Source organism: Thalassophryne amazonica, chromosome 7 (assembly GCF_902500255.1).
Source record: "Thalassophryne amazonica chromosome 7, fThaAma1.1, whole genome shotgun sequence".
Taxonomy (NCBI): domain Eukaryota; kingdom Metazoa; phylum Chordata; class Actinopteri; order Batrachoidiformes; family Batrachoididae; genus Thalassophryne; species Thalassophryne amazonica.
Genome location: NC_047109.1, coordinates 33159762 through 33180335, shown reverse-complemented (window position 1 = coordinate 33180335; position 20574 = coordinate 33159762). Strand labels below are relative to the sequence as shown.

Here is a 20574-nt window from a genome sequence, read left to right as displayed (position 1 = left end):
CCAGCCTGTAGGCTCAATGTTTTCGTGGTTCGCTCATACGAACTTTTCCGCCGTGATTCACCCAGAGTTGTACTTATTTGTACTATGTGTGAAGGGGCCCTAAATGAATGTGTGTGTGTGTGTGTTTTTTTTTGTCCCCATTTTAACAAGTGATTTGAACTGTAATATCTTACATAAGCACATTAATGACATAAAAATATCCAGTGTCTAGTTTTTGGTTTAAAAATATATTTCTCCTTTTCATGTACTAACCTTTTTCTTAGTACTGTGATGACCTCTCATTTAGAAATCAGTGCTGCGGCAGAGATAAAACGTCACTGTCTGGCCTCTCTCAGCAGAATATCCACCTGAGCCCAATGAGAATGAGCCCTACAATGAGAATGATGACTACGATCCCTACGGCCCTGCACCAACAAGGGTTACCATGATCACTGAAGACACCTTTCCCTACGCAACCACCACTGAGTCTCACTACGCCAAGGAGGACACTGAGACCATGCAGGTGGGAGGGGTGGAGGCCTGGGACACTATGAACGACTTAAAAATTATATATCTTTTTGTCACACAAATTGTCATCACTCATGTGTATCGATGCACTGACTACCATCAATGCAGATTGTGATCTTCTAAAGCAGAGGTTTCAAACGGGTGGTCTGATGGCTCCACTACTCCAGAACATCAGAAGATTACACCTTTCAGCATGTTTTGTTATCAAATACAATCCATGTGAACTTTTGTTCTACTGGCTTTTATATTTAATCCACATAAGGTTGATGCGAACACCAGTGATTACTCCAAACACCAAATTATTATCATGGTATGCAGCTTTATTGCAGAGATGCACATAATGACCTGTTACAGATATTCCTGCAGTTCCAAAAGAAGACCCATCAATGGCCAGGAGAAATATTAGAATTGTTTGTTAATCACAGAAAAGTGGAAGAAGTAAATTTTGATCTTTGAAGGGTCTTTGCTGCATTATTCATTGGGGAGACAAGCTGCAGTAAACATTATGAGATGTATCTTGATGATTTAATGTGCACAGTCTAAAGCACATAGCACATATTTCAAATTGAGATTTAATTTTCCATTTGTACACACATACAGTACAGATGCACAGGAATTATTGTGCAAAGCTCTTAGAGTCAGTTGCACAAAACAAATGAGAATCACAATAAAATAAAAAGTTAATAAGAAAGAAGCACTGTAATGTGCATTAAATGTCCTACAGAAACTTACAATTCAATTCAATCAATTCAATCAATTTTTTTATATAGCGCCAAATCACAACAAACAGTTGCCCCAAGGCGCTTTATATTGTAAGGCAAGGCCATACAATAATTATGTAAAACCCCAACGGTCAAAACGACCCCTGTGAGCAAGCACTTGGCTACAGTGGGAAGGAAAAACTCCCTTTTAACAGGAAGAAACCTCCAGCAGAACCAGGCTCAGGGAGGGGCAGTCTTCTGCTGGGACTGGTTGGGGCTGAGGGAGAGAACCAGGAAAAAGACATGCTGTGGAGGAGGAGCAGAGATCGATCACTAATGATTAAATGCAGAGTGGTGCATACAGAGCAAAAAGAGAAAGAAACAGTGCATCATGGGAACCCCCCAGCAGTCTACGTATATAGCAGCATAACTAAGGGATGGTTCAGGGTCACCTGATCCAGCCCTAACTATAAGCTTTAGCAAAAAGGAAAGTTTTAAGCCTAATCTTAAAAGTAGAGAGGGTGTCTGTCTCCCTGATCTGAATTGGGAGCTGGTTCCACAGGAGAGGAGCCTGAAAGCTGAAGGCTCTGCCTCCCATTCTACTCTTACAAACCCTAGGAACTACAAGTAAGCCTGCAGTCTGAGAGCGAAGCGCTCTATTGGGGTGATATGGTACTACGAGGTCCCTAAGATAAGATGGGACCTGATTATTCAAAACCTTATAAGTAAGAAGAAGAATTTTAAATTCTATTCTAGAATTAACAGGAAGCCAATGAAGAGAGGCCAATATGGGTGAGATATGCTCTCTCCTTCTAGTCCCCGTCAGTACTCTAGCTGCAGCATTTTGAATTAACTGAAGGCTTTTTAGGGAACTTTTAGGACAACCTGATAATAATGAATTACAATAGTCCAGCCTAGAGGACCTTTCTGATTTTAGAGATATTGCGTAAATGCAAAAAAGCAGTCCTACATATTTGTTTAATATGCGCTTTGAATGACATATCCTGATCAAAATGACTCCAAGATTTCTCACAGTATTACTAGAGGTCAGGGTAATGCCATCCAGAGTAAGGATCTGGTTAGACACCATGTTTCTAAGATTTGTGGGGCCAAGTACAATAACTTCAGTTTTATCTGAGTTTAAAAGCAGGAAATTAGAGGTCATCCATGTCTTTATGTCTGTAAGACAATCCTGCAGTTTAGCTAATTGGTGTGTGTCCTCTGGCTTCATGGATAGATAAAGCTGGGTATCATCTGCGTAACAATGAAAATTTAAGCAATACCGTCTAATAATACTGCCTAAGGGAAGCATGTATAAAGTGAATAAAATTGGTCCTAGCACAGAACCTTGTGGAACTCCATAATTAACTTTAGTCTGTGAAGAAGATTCCCCATTTACATGAACAAATTGTAATCTATTAGACAAATATGATTCAAACCACCGCAGCGCAGTGCCTTTAATACCTATGGCATGCTCTAATCTCTGTAATAAAATTTTATGGTCAACAGTATCAAAAGCAGCACTGAGGTCTAACAGAACAAGCACAGAGATGAGTCCACTGTCCGAGGCCATAAGAAGATCATTTGTAACCTTCACTAATGCTGTTTCTGTACTATGATGAATTCTAAAACCTGACTGAAACTCTTCAAATAGACCATTCCTCTGCAGATGATCAGTTAGCTGTTTTACAACTACCCTTTCAAGAATTTTTGAGAGAAAAGGAAGGTTGGAGATTGGCCTATAATTAGCTAAGATAGCTGGGTCAAGTGATGGCTTTTTAAGTAATGGTTTAATTACTGCCACCTTAAAAGCCTGTGGTACATAGCCAACTAACAAAGATAGAGTGGTCATATTTAAGATCGAAGCATTAAATAATGGTAGGGCTTCCTTGAGCAGCCTGGTAGGAATGGGGTCTAATAAACATGTTGATGGTTTGGATGAAGTAACTAATGAAAATAACTCAGACAGAACAATCGGAGAGAAAGAGTCTAACCAAATACCGGCATCACTGAAAGCAGCCAAAGATAACGATACATCTTTGGGATGGTTATGAGTAATTTTTTCTCTAATAGTTAAAATTTTGTTAGCAAAGAAAGTCATGAAGTCATTACTAGTTAAAGTTAATGGAATACTCAGCTCAATAGAGCTCTGACTCTTTGTCAGCCTGGCTACAGTGCTGAAAAGAAACCTGGGGTTGTTCTTAGTTTCTTCAATTAGTGAGATGAGACAGTAAAATATAAAACCAGAGTGGCCCTCCTGTCAGAATATTGTACATTCACATGTTGCACATTTAAAATGAAATATCCTGACATGACTTCTGAGAAGGAGACCAGTGATGCAGTGACAAACCCTGTCAAAATAAATAAGTTTAATTTTGAGAATATTGCACATTTGAGATTAAATAGACTTTTTTTTTTCATTCTTTCATGTCCGTTGTTATCAGTCTGACTGTTGGTGGGAAGAAGCTGTTTTAAAATCATGCCTTGTGTGTGATGCTGCTCTCTGGTTTGCTGTGTCTTGGGTTGTGTGTTATAGTACCTGAGCAGGAAGTGAGCTGGGTGCTGAGTGTCCCTGTGAATGTTCTGTCCCTTTTTCCTGCAGCATTGTGTGTAGAGTGTCCATAGATGGGAGGTCCACTCCAGTGATCCTCTCTGTAGTCTTTATGATCTTTTGGAAAGCCTTCCTCTCTGCCTGAGGGGTTTTTCTAAACCAGACAGTGGTACCATTTGTGTGGATGCTCTCTCTGAGTCCTCTGTAGGAAAGGTGAGGAGGCAGCAGTTGAATCTAGCCTTTTTTAGCAGCCTGATGATGTAAAGTTGCTGCTAGTATTTTTTTTCACTGCAGCAGCAGTGTTTTTGGCCAGGCTCAAGTTTCATGATGGAACTTGTGATTGTCAGCTCTCACCACCTCAGTCCACTGGATGCAGAGGTTGAGCAGCACCTGGAATTTTGCAGCTACCAAAGCTCCCTGAGGTGAAGCAGTCAGTTAAATCTTTTAATTTCCCATTAGTTTTAATTATGTTTTGTTTAGTTGTTTTTTTTTTTTAATCTATGTAAGCAGAGAGCATCTGCATCATGAACCCACCTGTGAGTAGCAGAAAAACTCTGTGCTGGACTTGAGCAGATTCAAAAGATCATTCTACAGCAGCAGCAGCTACTTTAATTATTCACAAAAATGCCTCAAGAGTGCTCATTTGTTCATCATTTTTGATTGGCCTGGCCAGTTTTTGTCCTGATGGAATCTTAGAATTAGACTTGTGTTTGTTGTCATTCAATAAAAAAAGATCACAGATGCTGTCACAGAATGAAATATCAATGTACTGCATGAATAGATAAGTCTATAAATCTACATAAGATTAAGTTTATAAATAAGATAAGTCTCTAAAGCTGTTTGATTGGGTGAGAGGACCAGATGTACAGTCCATATAAAAAATATTGACCCCCTTGGGCTTTTACACATTTGAATGTTTATGACATTTTAAACACAAAAATAATTCAGGCTTGTCTATATTAAAATCTATAAAGTCATTCTCCTTAAACTAGAACTGAAAGCAAATCACTCCTTGATATTAATTAAATAAAAATAGCAAAGCCAAGATGATGGGTTGCATAATGGCACCTTTTAGTATAACACTGAGTGAAAATGCAAAAAGGAAACTACTGAGGGAAGCCACCAAGACACACATGGCAACTCTGGAGGAATTATAGGCTTCTGTGTATAGAAGTAGAGACTGTGCATAGGAAAAATTCTGCCTGTTTCTCTCTATTTCTCTCTGTTTAAGGTGCAGCTCCATCCAGAGATGGGAGTTGTATTCATGTTGGCGATCCTCCTGTCCTGTGCGCCAATAGCATTTCTTGTATATTCGTCCGTGAATTGTTCTGTAATTTATGTTTGTAGCATGGCCCAAGCAGAGGGTCACCCCTTTGAGTCTGGTCTGCTTGAGGTTTCTTCCTCAGAGGGAGTTTTTCCTTACCACTGTTGCTCTGGTGGTTGGTAAGGTTAGACCTTACCTGTGTGAAGCACTTTGAGGCAACTCTGTTGTGATTTGGCGCTATATAAAGAAAATAAATTGAAACTGAAATTGCCTGTTGCATTCTCTGAATAAAACAGACTTGAAAGTTCAGACTGTTTGGAGCTACAATGAAGACTCGAGCCAAGATCTGAGTTGATCCCTTTTGTGAAAGTTTTGTTTTGTCAATTACAAAAAATTAGCACTGTCCAGTTACTTATGGACCTGATGATTTATAACAAAGCAGACTTGGTTGTTACAGGAAGGTTTGGTTTTCATCAAACTGCATAATATGTGCAGTATTTTGATAAAATAATGGCACGTTTTAGAGTCAGCCATTGGTGGAAATACATGCAGGTGATTTCTTAAAGCTTGGGGGGGTGGGACACACACAACGTTCAGTCATGTGTTAATTTGCTGTCACACCGCTTTTTTCCTCCCCATGGCCCCACTGGTTTTGATGAATGGGGCAGTTCAGTTTTCACAGAGGATCAGACTTTAAACATGGTTGGAAATGAAAATGTAGACTCCTGATTGTTCCATCTTAATAACACTGATAATTGTTGTGTTGTAGGTTCATCTCTCGGGACCCAGCGTTGACTCCTCTGAGGAGATTGGAGGTGATGTGGGTCTCGGTGAGGAGGGGCCCACGGAGTGCGACTGTGAGCCTGGACAGCCTGGATTTGCTGGCTTTGCAGGGCCAAAGGTGTGGAATAATCTTTACATTTTACTGACTTTATTCACAGATGTTTATCCTGCTGACAATGATGATTTTCTTTGTTCTGCCAATACATGATGATGATCAGGGGACAAGAGACTCGGCACCCACCACTCAAACGTTAACATTCTAGCTTCTGTTTGCAGTCTTCTCAGTTGTCTCACAGGAGATTCCAGCAGCATTAGCTGTCTGACGGATGTCCCTACTGTCCATCACCATGTGGTCAACGCAACTGATGTTTTAGCTACACACCATTCACATCTTTAGTCATCCTCAAGACTTTCTGAAACACTGTCAAACTTTGCTCTCCATACTACTGATAAAATTGGAACCTCAAACCCAGGCAACAAGCCAAGTGTGTTTGATTAAAAATGAGATGCATTCAGACACAAAACCGACATGTTCATATTGTCCATCACAAGAAAGCATTTACGCGTTTGACCGTCAAAAACCAGGTCTAATATGTATCACTGTACAAAGACCACAGCAGTCAGATGCACCTTACAAAAGCAGGTTCAAACACTTGGACACTCTGTACTCTGCACATATAATCACTAACCACCTGCACCAGTGTAACATTAATATGACAACATATTATAGTCACTGTCTGGAAAGAAAACAAAACATTTTTCTGTCTCTCTTGCTCTGTCTCTATCTCAGAAACATAGTTCTTTAGGGAATTTTTAAATTTAGGAAACATAAAACACTAATGTAGATACCAAAGAGTCAGATGTCTGGTTTGAGATGAAGATACCATCAAAGTAAATTTGAGAAGAAAGTAGAAGTAAATCATGTGTCAAACCAGTGAACACAGGCTTCATTTGTTTATGGGGTTATCCCAACTTAATGAAACAAAAACAAATACACTGGATGACTAAAACTCATATGAGGGTGACACTTCAGAATCAAAACAGAAAGTCCCAAAATAAACAGCTCCATCTGTAAACTGTTGATTTATGGGTTATTTAGGAAAATGTATCATTTTTAATTTTTTTTTTTTTTTCTGACAACTGCATTTTGTGAATAACTTTTTTTTTTTTTTTTTTTTTTTGGAACTATACTGTGTAACAAGCAGTTTCAGCCTTGGTGGTTACTTGATCAAGGTTTTGGAAATCAAAGAATCTGGCAAGTTCATTTCACATTACATATATCTTTAAAACCCTTCCTTCCTGGAATGGGTCAATGTTGTCAATGAATCTCCGCTATGCGTGTGTCTTCATGTGACTGAATAAACCAATTGTGGTGCCATGCTGCCTGATGCAGATGGTGCATGGATAGATGGTGGCATCTTCAGGGATGACGGCGTGATTCCTGCAATAACGTTTATCACTGATGGTTTGAAGCCACGTTTGCTGACTGCAGACTTTAACATAGAGCACCAGAGAGGCCGATTCATGGTAAATGGACTGCATTTATATAGCACTTTTCCATCTGCATCAGAACCTCAAAGCGCTTTACAATTATGGCACCCATTCACACAGACACTCACACACTGATGTCAGGGTGATGCCATGCAAGGTGCTCACTACACACCAGGAGCAACTTGGAGATTAAGGACCTTGCCCAAGGGCACTTCGTGATTTTCCGGTCTGGCTGGGGTTTGAACCGGGCTTGAACTGGGGTTTGAACCTCTGGTCTGAAGCCCAACACTAAACCACTAGACCATCACCTCCCCATGTTGTCAATGAATCCCCGCTATGGGTGTGTCATGGCTGAGATCGCCTAAATCCCGACATCGATGTTACAGGTCTTGAGGTTGGCCTTCAGGACATCCTTGTAGTGCCTCTGCTGACCACCTTGATGGGGAGTGTCATCCTATAGCTGCCCATAGAAGATGTCTTTGGGCATCCTTTTGTGAGGGGGCCAACCCAGCGTAGTTGCGCTGTGATGGTGAAGGATTTGATGCCCCCAATGAAATGTCTTTCAAGAACCTCAGTGTTGGGTCCCGCCAGCTGATATTAGCATTCTTGTGCAGACACTAGGGATGGGCCTGATCGAAGAGATGATGTATGTGACACCGATAGGGTGCCCACGTTTCACACCGAGCACCACAGCCTTGAAGAGAAAAACTTTGGTATGGAGCCTGATGTCGTGACTGCTTCAGAGTCTGATCTGTAGATCAATGACAGCATTCTGTGCCACAAAAGTGGTCTTCAGCATTCAGCTGAGTATTGTTGCTGGTGATCTGCGGCGGTCTGTAGTCACCACCAGAGCTTGGCTGCAGCATAGCTTCCATCTTCCTCAAACTGATCATAGCACCATATTTATTGTATATGTTGTTTATTACCCTTAATATTTAAATATTAGTTACATATATGATGTCTTATCTTTCTTATGTCTTATTATTTATTATTATATATACCTTTTTTCTTGAGCCGCTCGGGTGGGTAGGGAGAGTTCCCATGGGATTAAAAAAGCTTTTCAACCTACCATCCCTGGTTCTCACGACCAGGCACCTAAGTGGCTCTACTCTACTCTTTTCTACTTTTCTATTTTACTCTTCCTTTTTAGATATTTAAATATACCTTAGTATACTAGCATAGTTCCACCTTAGAATTGGAATATAATATATAAGATATACCTTACTGAATTTTCATGAGGACAAAGTCCTATCAGGTAGTGGCAAAGCAATCTGTGATGGCTTGAAGGTGAGCTAGGGAGTGTGCAGCTACTGCCCAGTTGTCAGTGAAGAACAAGTACAAGCTTCTTGACTTTGAATTTAGCTGAGAGCCATTGAAGGTTAAAGACTCCACCATCAGTGCCGAATGTGATGGGAATCCCCAGGTTGCAATTAGTGAAAGCAACATGGAGCATTACTGCAAATATTATGGTGAACAGCACTGGTGCCATAACACAACCTGGCTTGGTGCCATATGACAGAAGTAATGGATCCTTTCAGATTCCTCCATCTATACCACAAGCTGCCGTGTTGTCATGGAATGATCTAACCGCGGTACTGAATATGTCTGGGCAGCCCACAGTCTTGACAGGATTTTTCACATGCCTGCGCCAAAGGCTTTGATGAGGTCAACAAACACAACCTCCAATACATGTGTTGAAAGCAGGCATCCTAAATGTCTGTGGAGATTCTCGGTCATTCAGTTCATGGTGTCCAGGTACATTGAGACAAATCAACTGGACTTGTTTCAGGGAACTAAACAAGTTCAGTTCTTATTCAACCTACGTGGTACAGTTGCCAAAATTATTCCCTTTGAAGGGTTATTAATTAATCTGCATGGACAGCGGTGGGCTAAAGGTAAATGCTGATGTTGTATGAATTACATACTCTACCAATCAAATGTTTGGACACACTTTCCCATTCATTATTGTGTTTCTGCATCTTTTATTGATTGATAAACTACATTTTCTCTTCCTGTCAGGGATCCAAAGGCCTACAAGGGAAACAAGGACGACCAGGACCTCAAGGCAGAGAGGTAAATTTAATACTTCATTATTATAGTTTGGCCTGTAGTATGCAGTAGTTTGGATCAGAATCGGCACACTGAGCGCCACTTTCAGAAAATAAATGAGCCAATTGCAAACTCGGCTAAGTGTGCTCTTTATTCAGCCATTCTTTAATTTGTAGTAAGCAAACAAAATGTCTGCAGTTTATTTCATATATTTTAGGCAGGTTCTCTGACAGAGTACAGACAGACATGGACAAATTAAAAATGACTCAGAGGGCTTTTGCTTGCTGTTTCTGGATTCTTAGGGCCTGATTTACAAAATGTTTGCATGCAGTAAAATTTACACAAACACCATTGCAGTCACAAATACACCTACACAATGAGTTAGTGCACAATGAGGATAGCATCTGTTAAATGTGCTAAAAGGCACATATGGTCCATTTTACCCTCTGGGGTCCAAGGGCATTTTTTGGACAGTTCACTCATCTGGCATAAATGTTGCTTTTAACAGCTCTCCCTGCATCCCACTATCAAGTTTTATGTCTCTTTTTCAGGACAACCTGTGCTTTCAGAATATATGTTTTTGTTGTGTTTTATAAGCGTAATAAAGGTTTACAATCAAAAATAGGCAAGGAAAAAATAAAGCAAAAAATAATTTTCCACACACATTTATTCAAAACACACAGCAAACTATAATAAACAACTGTTTTGACACTTTATAAAGGTAATTTGAAGTCTTGTGTGAAAGCCTGTACAACAAAAAGGTTCAAACAATAAACACAAATGCACATTTTGAACAATATATACAAAATGGTCTATGCGTTTTGTTGTCCATTGATATGGTAAACAGTGCTTTACGCAGAGAAAGCAACAGAGTTATTCAGTAACATTCCCATGCAAACTAGTGGAGCAGTCCTCTTTGTTTGAGCACGTGAGATTGTCATCAGAGGCTATACGTCTGCTCCTGCTTTCACTGATTGCTGTGCGTAATGGCGCAGAGCGCACTGAGTATGTACTAATAGTATGTATGTACTCATTGGAGCACCTAGGGGGCTATTCAAACGGGCCAACTACTAACACATCACTCCTGAAAACGATCTTTGGCTTTTCATGTGAGGTAAATCTGCCCTACGATTGGATTTTGGAAAACCATGTGACGGTGAACCAATTCTGATTGGACACTCACATTGCGCACGTCATCACACAGCTTCACACAACTTCTATGAGGAGTACAAAGATGGCTGATGGCTGGCTCGAACGTCCGCGGAGTTAACTTTTCAGCAAAAAAAAAGAGTACGTTTCTATCTCATATCATTAAAAAGTTATTTCTAATTTAGTAAAGCTTGGTCTTAGCCATCGTATATGACGGCGTCGGCCCCAGAGGGTTAAAGCATTTGCAATCATGCAAATACCAATTTGGGTTTGTCCACAAGAGTGCACACAGTTCTGGGAGGGAACATGCAAATAGGTGAGGTTTGCACATCCAACAAAATTGATCAAGGTCAAAAGGAAATTTAGTGGGTGCTGATAGTGTCTGTATTTTGTGAGTTTGAAACCTAGCTGTAAATTACTGCACTTGACAGACTGCTGCTGCCTCCTTACTACAGAAAATAAATAAAAAATCATTCATTGTAAATGTTGGGCTTTTTAAAGTGTTTACTTTGTGCTTGTTTATTTTGATTTGTGTTTTGTTGTTGTTGTTATTGTTGTAATAACCAATTTATGAGTGTATTCATGCACTGTGTGTCATTTGCACATAGCTGTGATTTCCCACACAGGCCCCAATATATTTTTCTGTGTTACACAGAGAGAAATTTATTCTTAAAGAAACTTTTTTACATTTCCAGCACATGAACACGCTCATTTATGTGGCAAAAGTATTTTGTATTACAGCCATTAACACACACATGAAATCCTCATTTACATAATGCTGTCTGTGTCACATTATGGCTCACGAACAATTGTGCACTATCATCCGCAGAACGGTCTCCACCCCAACATGCAAAGGTTTGAATTGCCTATGCAATTTAGCACTCGTTGTCTGGGATATTAGTAAATTAGACAGTCTCCCTGGGTCATCTGGCCAGCACAGGCTGATTCCTTTTCTTTCTAGCTTTTCCAGGTCTGCCTGGGTAAGCCCTCCAGGCCTGTGTGCTTTGTGGCATATGATCAGTTCACACTGTACCACTGAATATCTCCACAGAAAGAACAACATAACCATCAATATGATGTCTGAAGAGAAAACACTCATGAGGCTAAAAAACAAACCAATCTATCAGGAATGTTGAGGAGTCACTGAGCTCAGCCACTGTCACCTAAAGCAACCACACCAACAGAATTCTATGGATTAAAATACCTTGAACTAAGAAGTTAGGAAGAAATTCACCCTTGTACAGGGGTTGTGGAGGAGGAAATTATGTATAGAGACCAAAACTCTTTTTATCCCCCAGTATGAAATACGGGTGATATAGCGATCAGCATGTCCATGTGTCTGTCCGTCAATCCAATTTTGTTTGTTAGTGTGATATCAGTTAACCAGTTAACCAATCTCAGTCATGTTTAGCATAAGGATGTACTTGGGTGATCCCCCTACACTTTTATATTACTGATTTGTGGGGACCAGGGGGGGTGTGTCATCTCCTTTATTTCTGTTGGACATTTTAAAATGGGTTTCTATGGGAATGTGCTCTGTTTTGGAGCCAGCCTCGAGCGGCCACTCAAGGAACTGTACTTCCAGGTTGGGGCCAACATATGGGCTCGAGTGTTGCTGCTTGGTTCCTGATCAGAATTACTTGCACCAACACTGTAAAATCGAAAATGGTCAAAAAGTTGTTTCAACATTTTCGACCATTTTCGATTTACAGCGGGTAAAAATAAATATTGAACACATCACCATTTTTCTCACTAATTATATTTGTAAAGGTCCTACTGACATGACATTTTCACCAGGTGTCTGTAACAACCCAAACAACCCACACATGTAAAGAAACCAAAACAAATAAGTACAGATATTAACCCGTTTTGCCCCACTGGCAACAATTGTTAACAAAGTGTATCACTGTCATTTTCTACTAACAATAAAAAAAATCTCAAAGGTACTAATGCAACTTTTTCCACAACTCCAGAAAAAAATCTGGGCATAAACAGGTTATGTGTCATAAAATGGAATGACACAGGGGAAAAAGCATTAAACACCATTAAACTGCATTAAATTGATATGTATTTAATATTTTGTACAAAAGCCTTTGTTTGTAATAATAGCTTCAAAACGCCTCCTGTGTGGAGAAACTAGTCACATGCATTGCTCAGGTATGATTTTGGCCCATTAATTCACACAAACAGTCTTCAAATCTTGAAGGTTCTGTGGACCTCTTTGATGAACTGTGATCTTGAGTTATTTTCATAGATTGTCTATTTTGATTGAAGTCAGTTGATTGGCTGGACCATTCTAGCAGCTTTATTTTCATTCTCTGAAACCAATTGAGATTTTCCTTGGTTGTGTGTTTGGGATCACTGTCTTACTGAATGTCTTACCCTTGTTTCATCTTCATCATCCTGGTAGATGGCAGCAGATTTGTATCAAAAATGTCTCTGTACATTTTTTCATTCATCCTTCCTTCTATTATACAGGTGCTGGTCATATCAAATCAGTTTCAAATCAATTTTATTTATATAGCACCAAATCACAATAAACAGTTGTCCCAAGGCGCTTTACGAGGTCTGTTAGAAAAGTATCCGACCTTTTTATTATTTTCAAAAACCATATGGATTTAAATCACATATGATTGCATCAGCCAAGCTTGAACCTTCGTGCGCATGCGTGAGTTTTTTCACGCCTGTCGGTTGCGTCGTTCGCCTGTGAGCAGGCTTTGTGTAAGCAGTGGTCCACTCCTCTCGTCGGATTTTTATTGCGAATAAATGTCTGAACGATTTGGAGCTTTGCTGCATCAATTTTTTTCCAGAAACTGTGAGAGACCTCCAGGTGGTAACCATTCGGAAAATTCAAATGGCTTTGAGGGACGATTTTATGGGGATTACACAGATTAAGGAGTGCTCCAGCTGGTTTAAAGACCGCCCACAGCTGCTGAGAGCGCGCCGAGCGCCGATTGACAGGCTCAAACCCCGCTGAAACAACCAGATCATTTCCAACGTGAAGGCTTTGTTGATCCGGGACGTCGTCTGACTAACACAAAAATGGCAGGAGACGTGGACATCAGTACTTTTTCGGCACATTCCACTGTTACAGGAGTTTTTTCATGGAAAGAAAAGCGGAGGATTGCGCCACCGTGCTGCTCATGGCGCGGCACAAAACCACCTCCGTGTTGGTCTCACAGGACGGCTTTGAGATGGCTGTCAGACGGCTGTCGGTGGGTTTTCAGTCGTGTGACTAACCGAGAAATTGTGGATGAGCCTGGACATGCCAGAACATGTCCTGTGAGGCTTCATCACGGCGTTGCTTTGCGCCATGCGGCTCCACCGCGACTCGCAGAATTCCTCCGCACGTCTATCTCAATGTGCCGAAAAAGTGCTGATGTCCACGTCTTCTGCAATTCCTGTGCTAGTCAGAGGACATCCCGGATAAAACACAGCATCCAGTTTGGAAATGAACGGCACATTCCACTGTTACAGGAGTTTTTGTCATGGAAAGTCAAAACGAAAAACTCCCTTTTAACAGGAAGAAACCTCCAGCAGAACCAGGCTCAGGGAGGGGCAGTCTTCTGCTGGGACTGGTTGGGGCTGAGGGGAGAGAATCAGGAAAAAGACATGCTGTGGAAGAGAGCAGAGATCAATCACTAATGATTAAATGCAGAGTGGTGCATACAGAGCAAAAAGAGAAAGAAACACTCAGTGCATCATGGGGAACCCCCCAGCAGTCTAAGTCTATAGCAGCATAACTAAGGGATGGTTCAGGGTCACCTGATCCAGCCCTAACTATAAGCTTTGGCAAAAAGGAAAGTTTTAAGCCTAATCTTAAAAGTAGAGAGGGTGTCTGTCTCCCTGATTAGAATTGGGAGCTGGTTCCACAGGAAAGGAGCCTGAAAGCTGAAGGCTCTGCCTCCCATTCTACTCTTACAAACCCTAGGAACTACAAGTAAGCCTGCAGTCTGAGAGCGAAGCACTGTATTGGAGTGATATGGTACTATGAGGTCCCTAAGATAAGATGGGACCTGATTATTCAAAACCTTATAAGTAAGAAGAAGAATTTTAAATTCTATTCTAGAATTAACAGGAAGCCAATGAAGAGAGGCCAATATGGGTGAAATATGCTCTCTCCTTTTAGTCCCTGTCAGTACTCTAGCTGCAGCATTTTGAATTAACTGAAGGCTTTTTAGGGAACTTTTAGGACAACCTGATAATAATGAATTACAATAGTCCAGCCTAGAGGAAATAAATGCATGAATTAGTTTTTCAGCATCACTCTGAGACAAGACCTTTCTAATTTTAGAGATATTGCGCAAATGCAAAAAAGCAGTCCTACATATTTGTTTAATATGCACATTGAAGGACATATCCTGATCAAAAATGACTCCAAGATTTCTCACAGTATTACTAGAGGTCAGGGTAATGCCATCCAGAGTAAGGATCTGGTTAGACACCAAGATTTGTGGGGCCAAGTACAATAACTTCAGTTTTATCTGAATTTAAAAGCAGGAAATTAGAGGTCATCCATGTCTTTATGTCTGTAAGACATTCCTGCAGTTTAACTAATTGGTGTGTGTCCTCTGGCTTCATGGATAGATAAAGCTGGGTATCATCTGCGTAACAATGAAAATTTAAGCAATGCTTTCTAATAATACTGCCTAAGGGAAGATGTATAAAGTGAATAAAATTAATTCGATTTAATATAATATATATAATAGATATAAGCTATAATAGATATAGATATAAGATATAATTAGAATATCATGAAAAAGTTGATTTATTTCAGTAATTCCATTCAAAAAGTGAAACTTGTATATTGTATTCATTCATTCCACACCGACTGACATATTTCAAATGTTTATTTCTTTTAATTTTGATGACTATAACTGACAACTAATGAAAATCCCAAATTCAGTATCTCAGAAAATTAGAATATTACTTAAGACCAATACAAAAAAAAAGGATTGAACAGAAAATTAGAATATTACTTAAGACCAATACAAAAAAAAGGATTGAACTGAAAAGTATGAACATGTATGAGCATGTACAGCACTCAATACGCAGTTGGGGCTCCTTTTGCCTGAATTACTGCAGCAATGCTGCGTGACATGGAGTCGATCAGTCTGTGGCACTGCTCAGGTGGTATGAGAGCCCAGGTTGCTCTGATAGTGGCCTTCAGCTCTTCTGCATTGTTGGGTCTGGCATGTCACATCTTCTTCTTCACAATACCCCATAGATTTGAGGTTAGACGAGTTTGCTGGCCAATTAAGAACAGGGATACCATGGTCCATAAACCAGGTACTGGTAGCTTTGGCACTGTGTGCAGGTGCCAAGTCCTGTTGGAAAATGAAATCTGCATCTCCATAAAGTTGGTCAGCAGCAGGAAGCATGAAGTGCTCTACAACTTCCTGGTAGATGGCTGGATTGACCTTGGACCTCAGAAAACACAGTGGACCAACACCAGCAGATGACATGGCCCCAAACCATCACTGACTATGGAAACTTTACACTGGACCTCAAGCAACGTGGATTCTGTGCCTCTCCTCTCTTCCTCCAGACTCTGGAACCTTGATTTCCAAAGGAATTGCAAAATGTACTTTCATCAGAGAACATAACTTTGGAACATGCAGCAGCAGTCCAGTCCTTTTTGTCTTTAGCCCAGGCAAGATGTCAACTCAGCAGTCTTTCCCATGATTGTGTAGCCTACAGAACTAGACTGAGAGACCAGTTAAAGGCCTTTGCGGGTGTTTTGAGTTAATTAGCTGATTACAGTGTGCCACCAGGTGTCTTCAATATTGAACCTTTTCACAATATTCTAATTTTCTGAGATACTGAATTTGGGATTTTCATTAGTTGTTAGTTATAATCATCAAAATTAAAAGAAATAAACATTTGAAAGATATCAGTCTGTGTGGAATGAATGAATATAATATACAAGTTTCACTTTTTGAATGGAATTACTGAAATAAATCAACTTTTTCATGATATTCTAATTATACAGTAGTGTTCAGAATAATAGTAGTGCTATGTGACTAAAAAGATTAATCCAGGTTTTGAGTATATTTCTTATTGTTACATGGGAAACAAGGTACCAGTAATAATAGTAGTGTAGCATTCAGTCAGTGAGTTCATCAATTTTGTGGAACAAACAGGTGTGAATCAGGTGTCCCCTATTTAAAGATGAAGCCAGCACCTGTTGAACATGCTTTTCTCTTTGAAAGCCTGAGGAAAATGGAACATTCAAGACATTGTTCAGAAGAACAGTGTAGCTTGATTAAAAAGTTGATTGGAGAGGGGAAAACTTATACGCAGGTGCAGAAAATTATAGGCTGTTCATCTACAATGATCTCCAATGCTTTAAAATGGACAAAGAAAACCAGAGACACATGGAAGAAAATGGAAAACAACCATCAAAATGGATAGAAGAATAACCAGAATGGCAAAGGCTCACCCATTGATCTGGATTAATCTTTTTAGTCCCTATAGTGTGAAACCTGGATTAATCTTTTTAGTCACATAGTACTACTATTACTCTGAACACTACTGTATGACCAGCACCTGTATGAAGTTTGCCAGTGCCAGATGCTGAAAAACAGCCCCACACCATGATGTTCCCAGCTCCAAACTTCACTGTTGGTATGGTGTTTTTGTGATGATGTGCAGTGCCATGTATGGTGTTTATTATGGCATCCAAAGATTTCAGTTTTGGTCTTATCTGACCAGACTATATTCAGTCAGTATTTCACAGGATTGGCTAATTGTTGTGCAGCAAACTTTAAACGAGCTTCAACATGCTTTTTCATCAGCAATGGAGTCTTGTATGGTAATCGTGTATACAGACCATGGTGGTTAAATGCATTACTTATTGTTTTCTTTGAAACTATTGTTCACTTGTTCTCCACAGTTGGCTCTTGGATGACTCTTCTGATAATTCTTTTCACTCCTCTGTCAGAAATCTTGTGAGAAGCACTTGGTTGTGGCTGGTTTATGATGAAAGCTGGTGTCTTGGCTTTCCATGCCTTTTTGCACCTCCCTTTCTTTGGGTGATCAATACTTTTTTCCTGTGTCATTTCACATTATTACCCATAACTTAATTTCTGTGCTTGGTTTCTTTATATGTATGTATTATTTGGGTTGTTACTGACATTTGGTGAAAACATCATGTCAATAGCACCTTTAAAAATAAATTTACTGAGGAAATACTGTGACATGTTAAATACTTATTTTACCCACTGTATGTTTTGGACTTCATTTACATACATTAGTCATTAAGAAATACAAACAGTATGGTACTGTATGAAGGAGGCCGTTCTCAAAAGCTGAGTAAGGCTGATATCTCACTGGGCTGTGATAGCCTGCAAATGGCATCTGCAAGGTAATTTGTGTAGTTTGGTGCGCGGTTCACAGCTGTTCACGATTCCTTGCCTTAGTCGCGGAGCTGTGCTCACGTGTCGCTTGATTTTTCAACAAACCAAAAAAATTCTCACAATGAATTCCCTCGGCAAATTGTCGGCCCACCTTGTACCCCTCAACACATCGTCTTGCGACTCAGAACATACAGAATATGTCAGACAACATGAGGGGCCAGGAAACACGCAACAAGTTAAAAAATAAGTAAATAAAGCTGAAGAAGAAACCAGATTCTGGGTATGTCCCATAGGTTACAGAGTCCACACATTCTTTGACTGCAAATGATTTGCAACCAAGTATTAAAACTAACAGTTTTGAGTTATGTACTTTGGTCTTTTAAAATTTGGAAGTACTGCATGTAGAAAAGTGTTGTAATACATAAAGTATTAACCTGATTTGTAGGTAGACTGTCATCATCTGGGTGAGAAGCAGTAGTAGGAAGATAGTTTTTGATGCTTAGTGACATTTCTGCACCGTTTGACCCTGAAAATGGCAGACAATGCCAAAGGCGGCATCTACACCTCACCCAGATGGTCTGATGAAGAATATAGGCTCAAACGTTTTGCAGCTCCCCTAGTTTGGACCTTTGGGTTTTTGTGAAGATAAAGAGCTTGCTGTGAGACTATGTTTTCATGCGTCTTATTCTGATTATTGATGTGCATTGTAGACATAAACACCTTAATCAGATTATGACCAACTATTGGAGTTTTACCAGTATTTTGCAACACATAAGACATCAGGGACATAATGCGGCTGTGAGTCATTAATCAGACATGTATATGACTGGAATATTATTTAAACAACTCATGTAAACACCATAATCTTATTCAGAATAAGGTCAATAATCAGATTATTGTTGTCCATGTAAACATAGTGTTTTCTTTGCAATTTTAATTAACATCTGTGTTTGTAGGGTCATAAAGGAACAAAAGGGGCTCAGGGACAACGAGGCAACACTGGACCAGTGGTGAGTGAAACACATAACTCTTATGACAGTTATAGGTGCTGTTATTTCCGGCTGAAGGATTCTGTTCCTTTTCTCTCTGTCCGAGGCACTGAAGAGACCATGTAAGAGTGACAGCTGCGCACCACAGGGCACTGGACTGACCATGAGATGCCCTAGCTGAAGCTGATGCACTGGCTCGTGGACCACCTTGCTGAGGGTGACCCCTCTGAGCCACTGCAGTATGCTTTTGGAATGCAGTCTTCCATGAAGACAGTTTTTGCTGGAGTGACAATGACAAGGCAGATGGATGAATGCTTATCTCACGATGTCCTGCCTGTGGTGTCAGTGACTGCATGCTCACATCAATAATACACTTTGTTTTGATGCTATTCTTGTTTTCTGTGTCCTGTTTCTTCAGCTTGGTAAAACTTTGTCAAAAGCTTGTAGCTATTAGAATGTCTTAAGCAGTGGGTCACCTTTCTGAGTCTAGTCTACTTGAGGTTTCTTCCTTAAAATAAAACTTGAACTGAATGGCACACAGATACTGTGCATGGAGTGACAGTGTTTTTATAGTAAACACAAATTTTTATTTAATATTTCAACAAGTGTTTGTCACCAAAGATGGAAAGTGAAATTAAAATCAAGACTGGATTAAAAACATGATAAATACCATTTGTGTCGGTTGAGTAGAATCAGCGTCACATGGAGGTGTATTGCTGCTACGCTAGATTTTTTTTTTTACTTAGTTTTACATCATAAGATGAACACAATCATACTATAGTGTGAAAGATTTTACATTACCTTGTTGTGTGAGTTAGTTTGTTGATGTGTCACGACCATAATGTGTTTGTCATGTTTTTGTTTGTTTATGTGTTAATTCTGATCTTTGACCCCTTGTCCTGCAGGGTGACCCTGGGCCTGAAGGGGATGAAGGGCCTTCTGGTTTCTCCGGAGCTATGGTACACACAGTTTGTCCACAAACCACCGCATGGAAATTATTAATTTTTTTTTAAATGACAATGAAAAATTACAGTTGTTACATCATCACTGCTCCGTGTCATATAAAACAACATAAAAACAACATAAGGTTTAAGTTTAACACAGCTGGAGGAGACTGTGTCCTGTTAACACCCTCCGTTTGTTTAATGTCAGATGTGTGACCACATATCACAGGCATGTGACTAGTCTTGACTGGACTTGAAGTTTGGTGTTAATTTTGACATTTATGGTGATCTCAGTCACTCCAGTTCTTCTCTTCAGGTTTAGACTGCAAATCTTATATCTACAATTATCTTTACTTATTTAGCCTATGTTTAAAAAATACTGTTCAAGTGTCAGTAATCCGTTAATATATCGATGAACATGGACTACTTTACTTACATCGCTCTTACAGTCACAGTAAACTATGAAACTATGTTTAAACATGTCTGCTGATTTAAATGTTTGAGTTAAGTTCTGTTACTATGTGAGCTGTGTTAGTGTGTTAGTGCACACCATTGATTTGTATTTACTCACTAGATGGAGGGCCGGGGCAATCGCTGGCTGTTGCCAGTGCGCCGCCATCTTGATTCGTGTTTAACAACCAGACATAAATAGAAATCAGTGTGGGTATGATCAATGTTTTCAAGAGAGTTTCATCATAAATCTGCATTTTCTGTGCTGTTACTTTTATTCAAACTCAGTCCCACATTTGTTCAGCCAATATTTGTCAAAACAAATACAGAAGAGGATC

At 39.8% G+C, this 20574-nt stretch overlaps 1 protein-coding gene across 1 annotated transcript in view; it reads left to right on the top strand.

Moving 5' to 3' along the window:
• The first annotated feature begins 325 nt into the window (after positions 1-325).
• zgc:113232 (uncharacterized protein LOC541546 homolog) overlaps positions 326-20574 on the top strand; it is a 96988-nt gene continuing 76739 nt past the window's right edge. The window contains exons 1-5 of the mRNA XM_034173983.1: positions 326-502; positions 5793-5924; positions 9317-9370; positions 18810-18863; positions 19748-19801. Of these exons, the coding sequence (XP_034029874.1) occupies positions 425-502; positions 5793-5924; positions 9317-9370; positions 18810-18863; positions 19748-19801 (372 nt within the window). The 5' untranslated portion in view covers positions 326-424. The remainder of the gene's footprint in view (positions 503-5792; positions 5925-9316; positions 9371-18809; positions 18864-19747; positions 19802-20574) is intronic.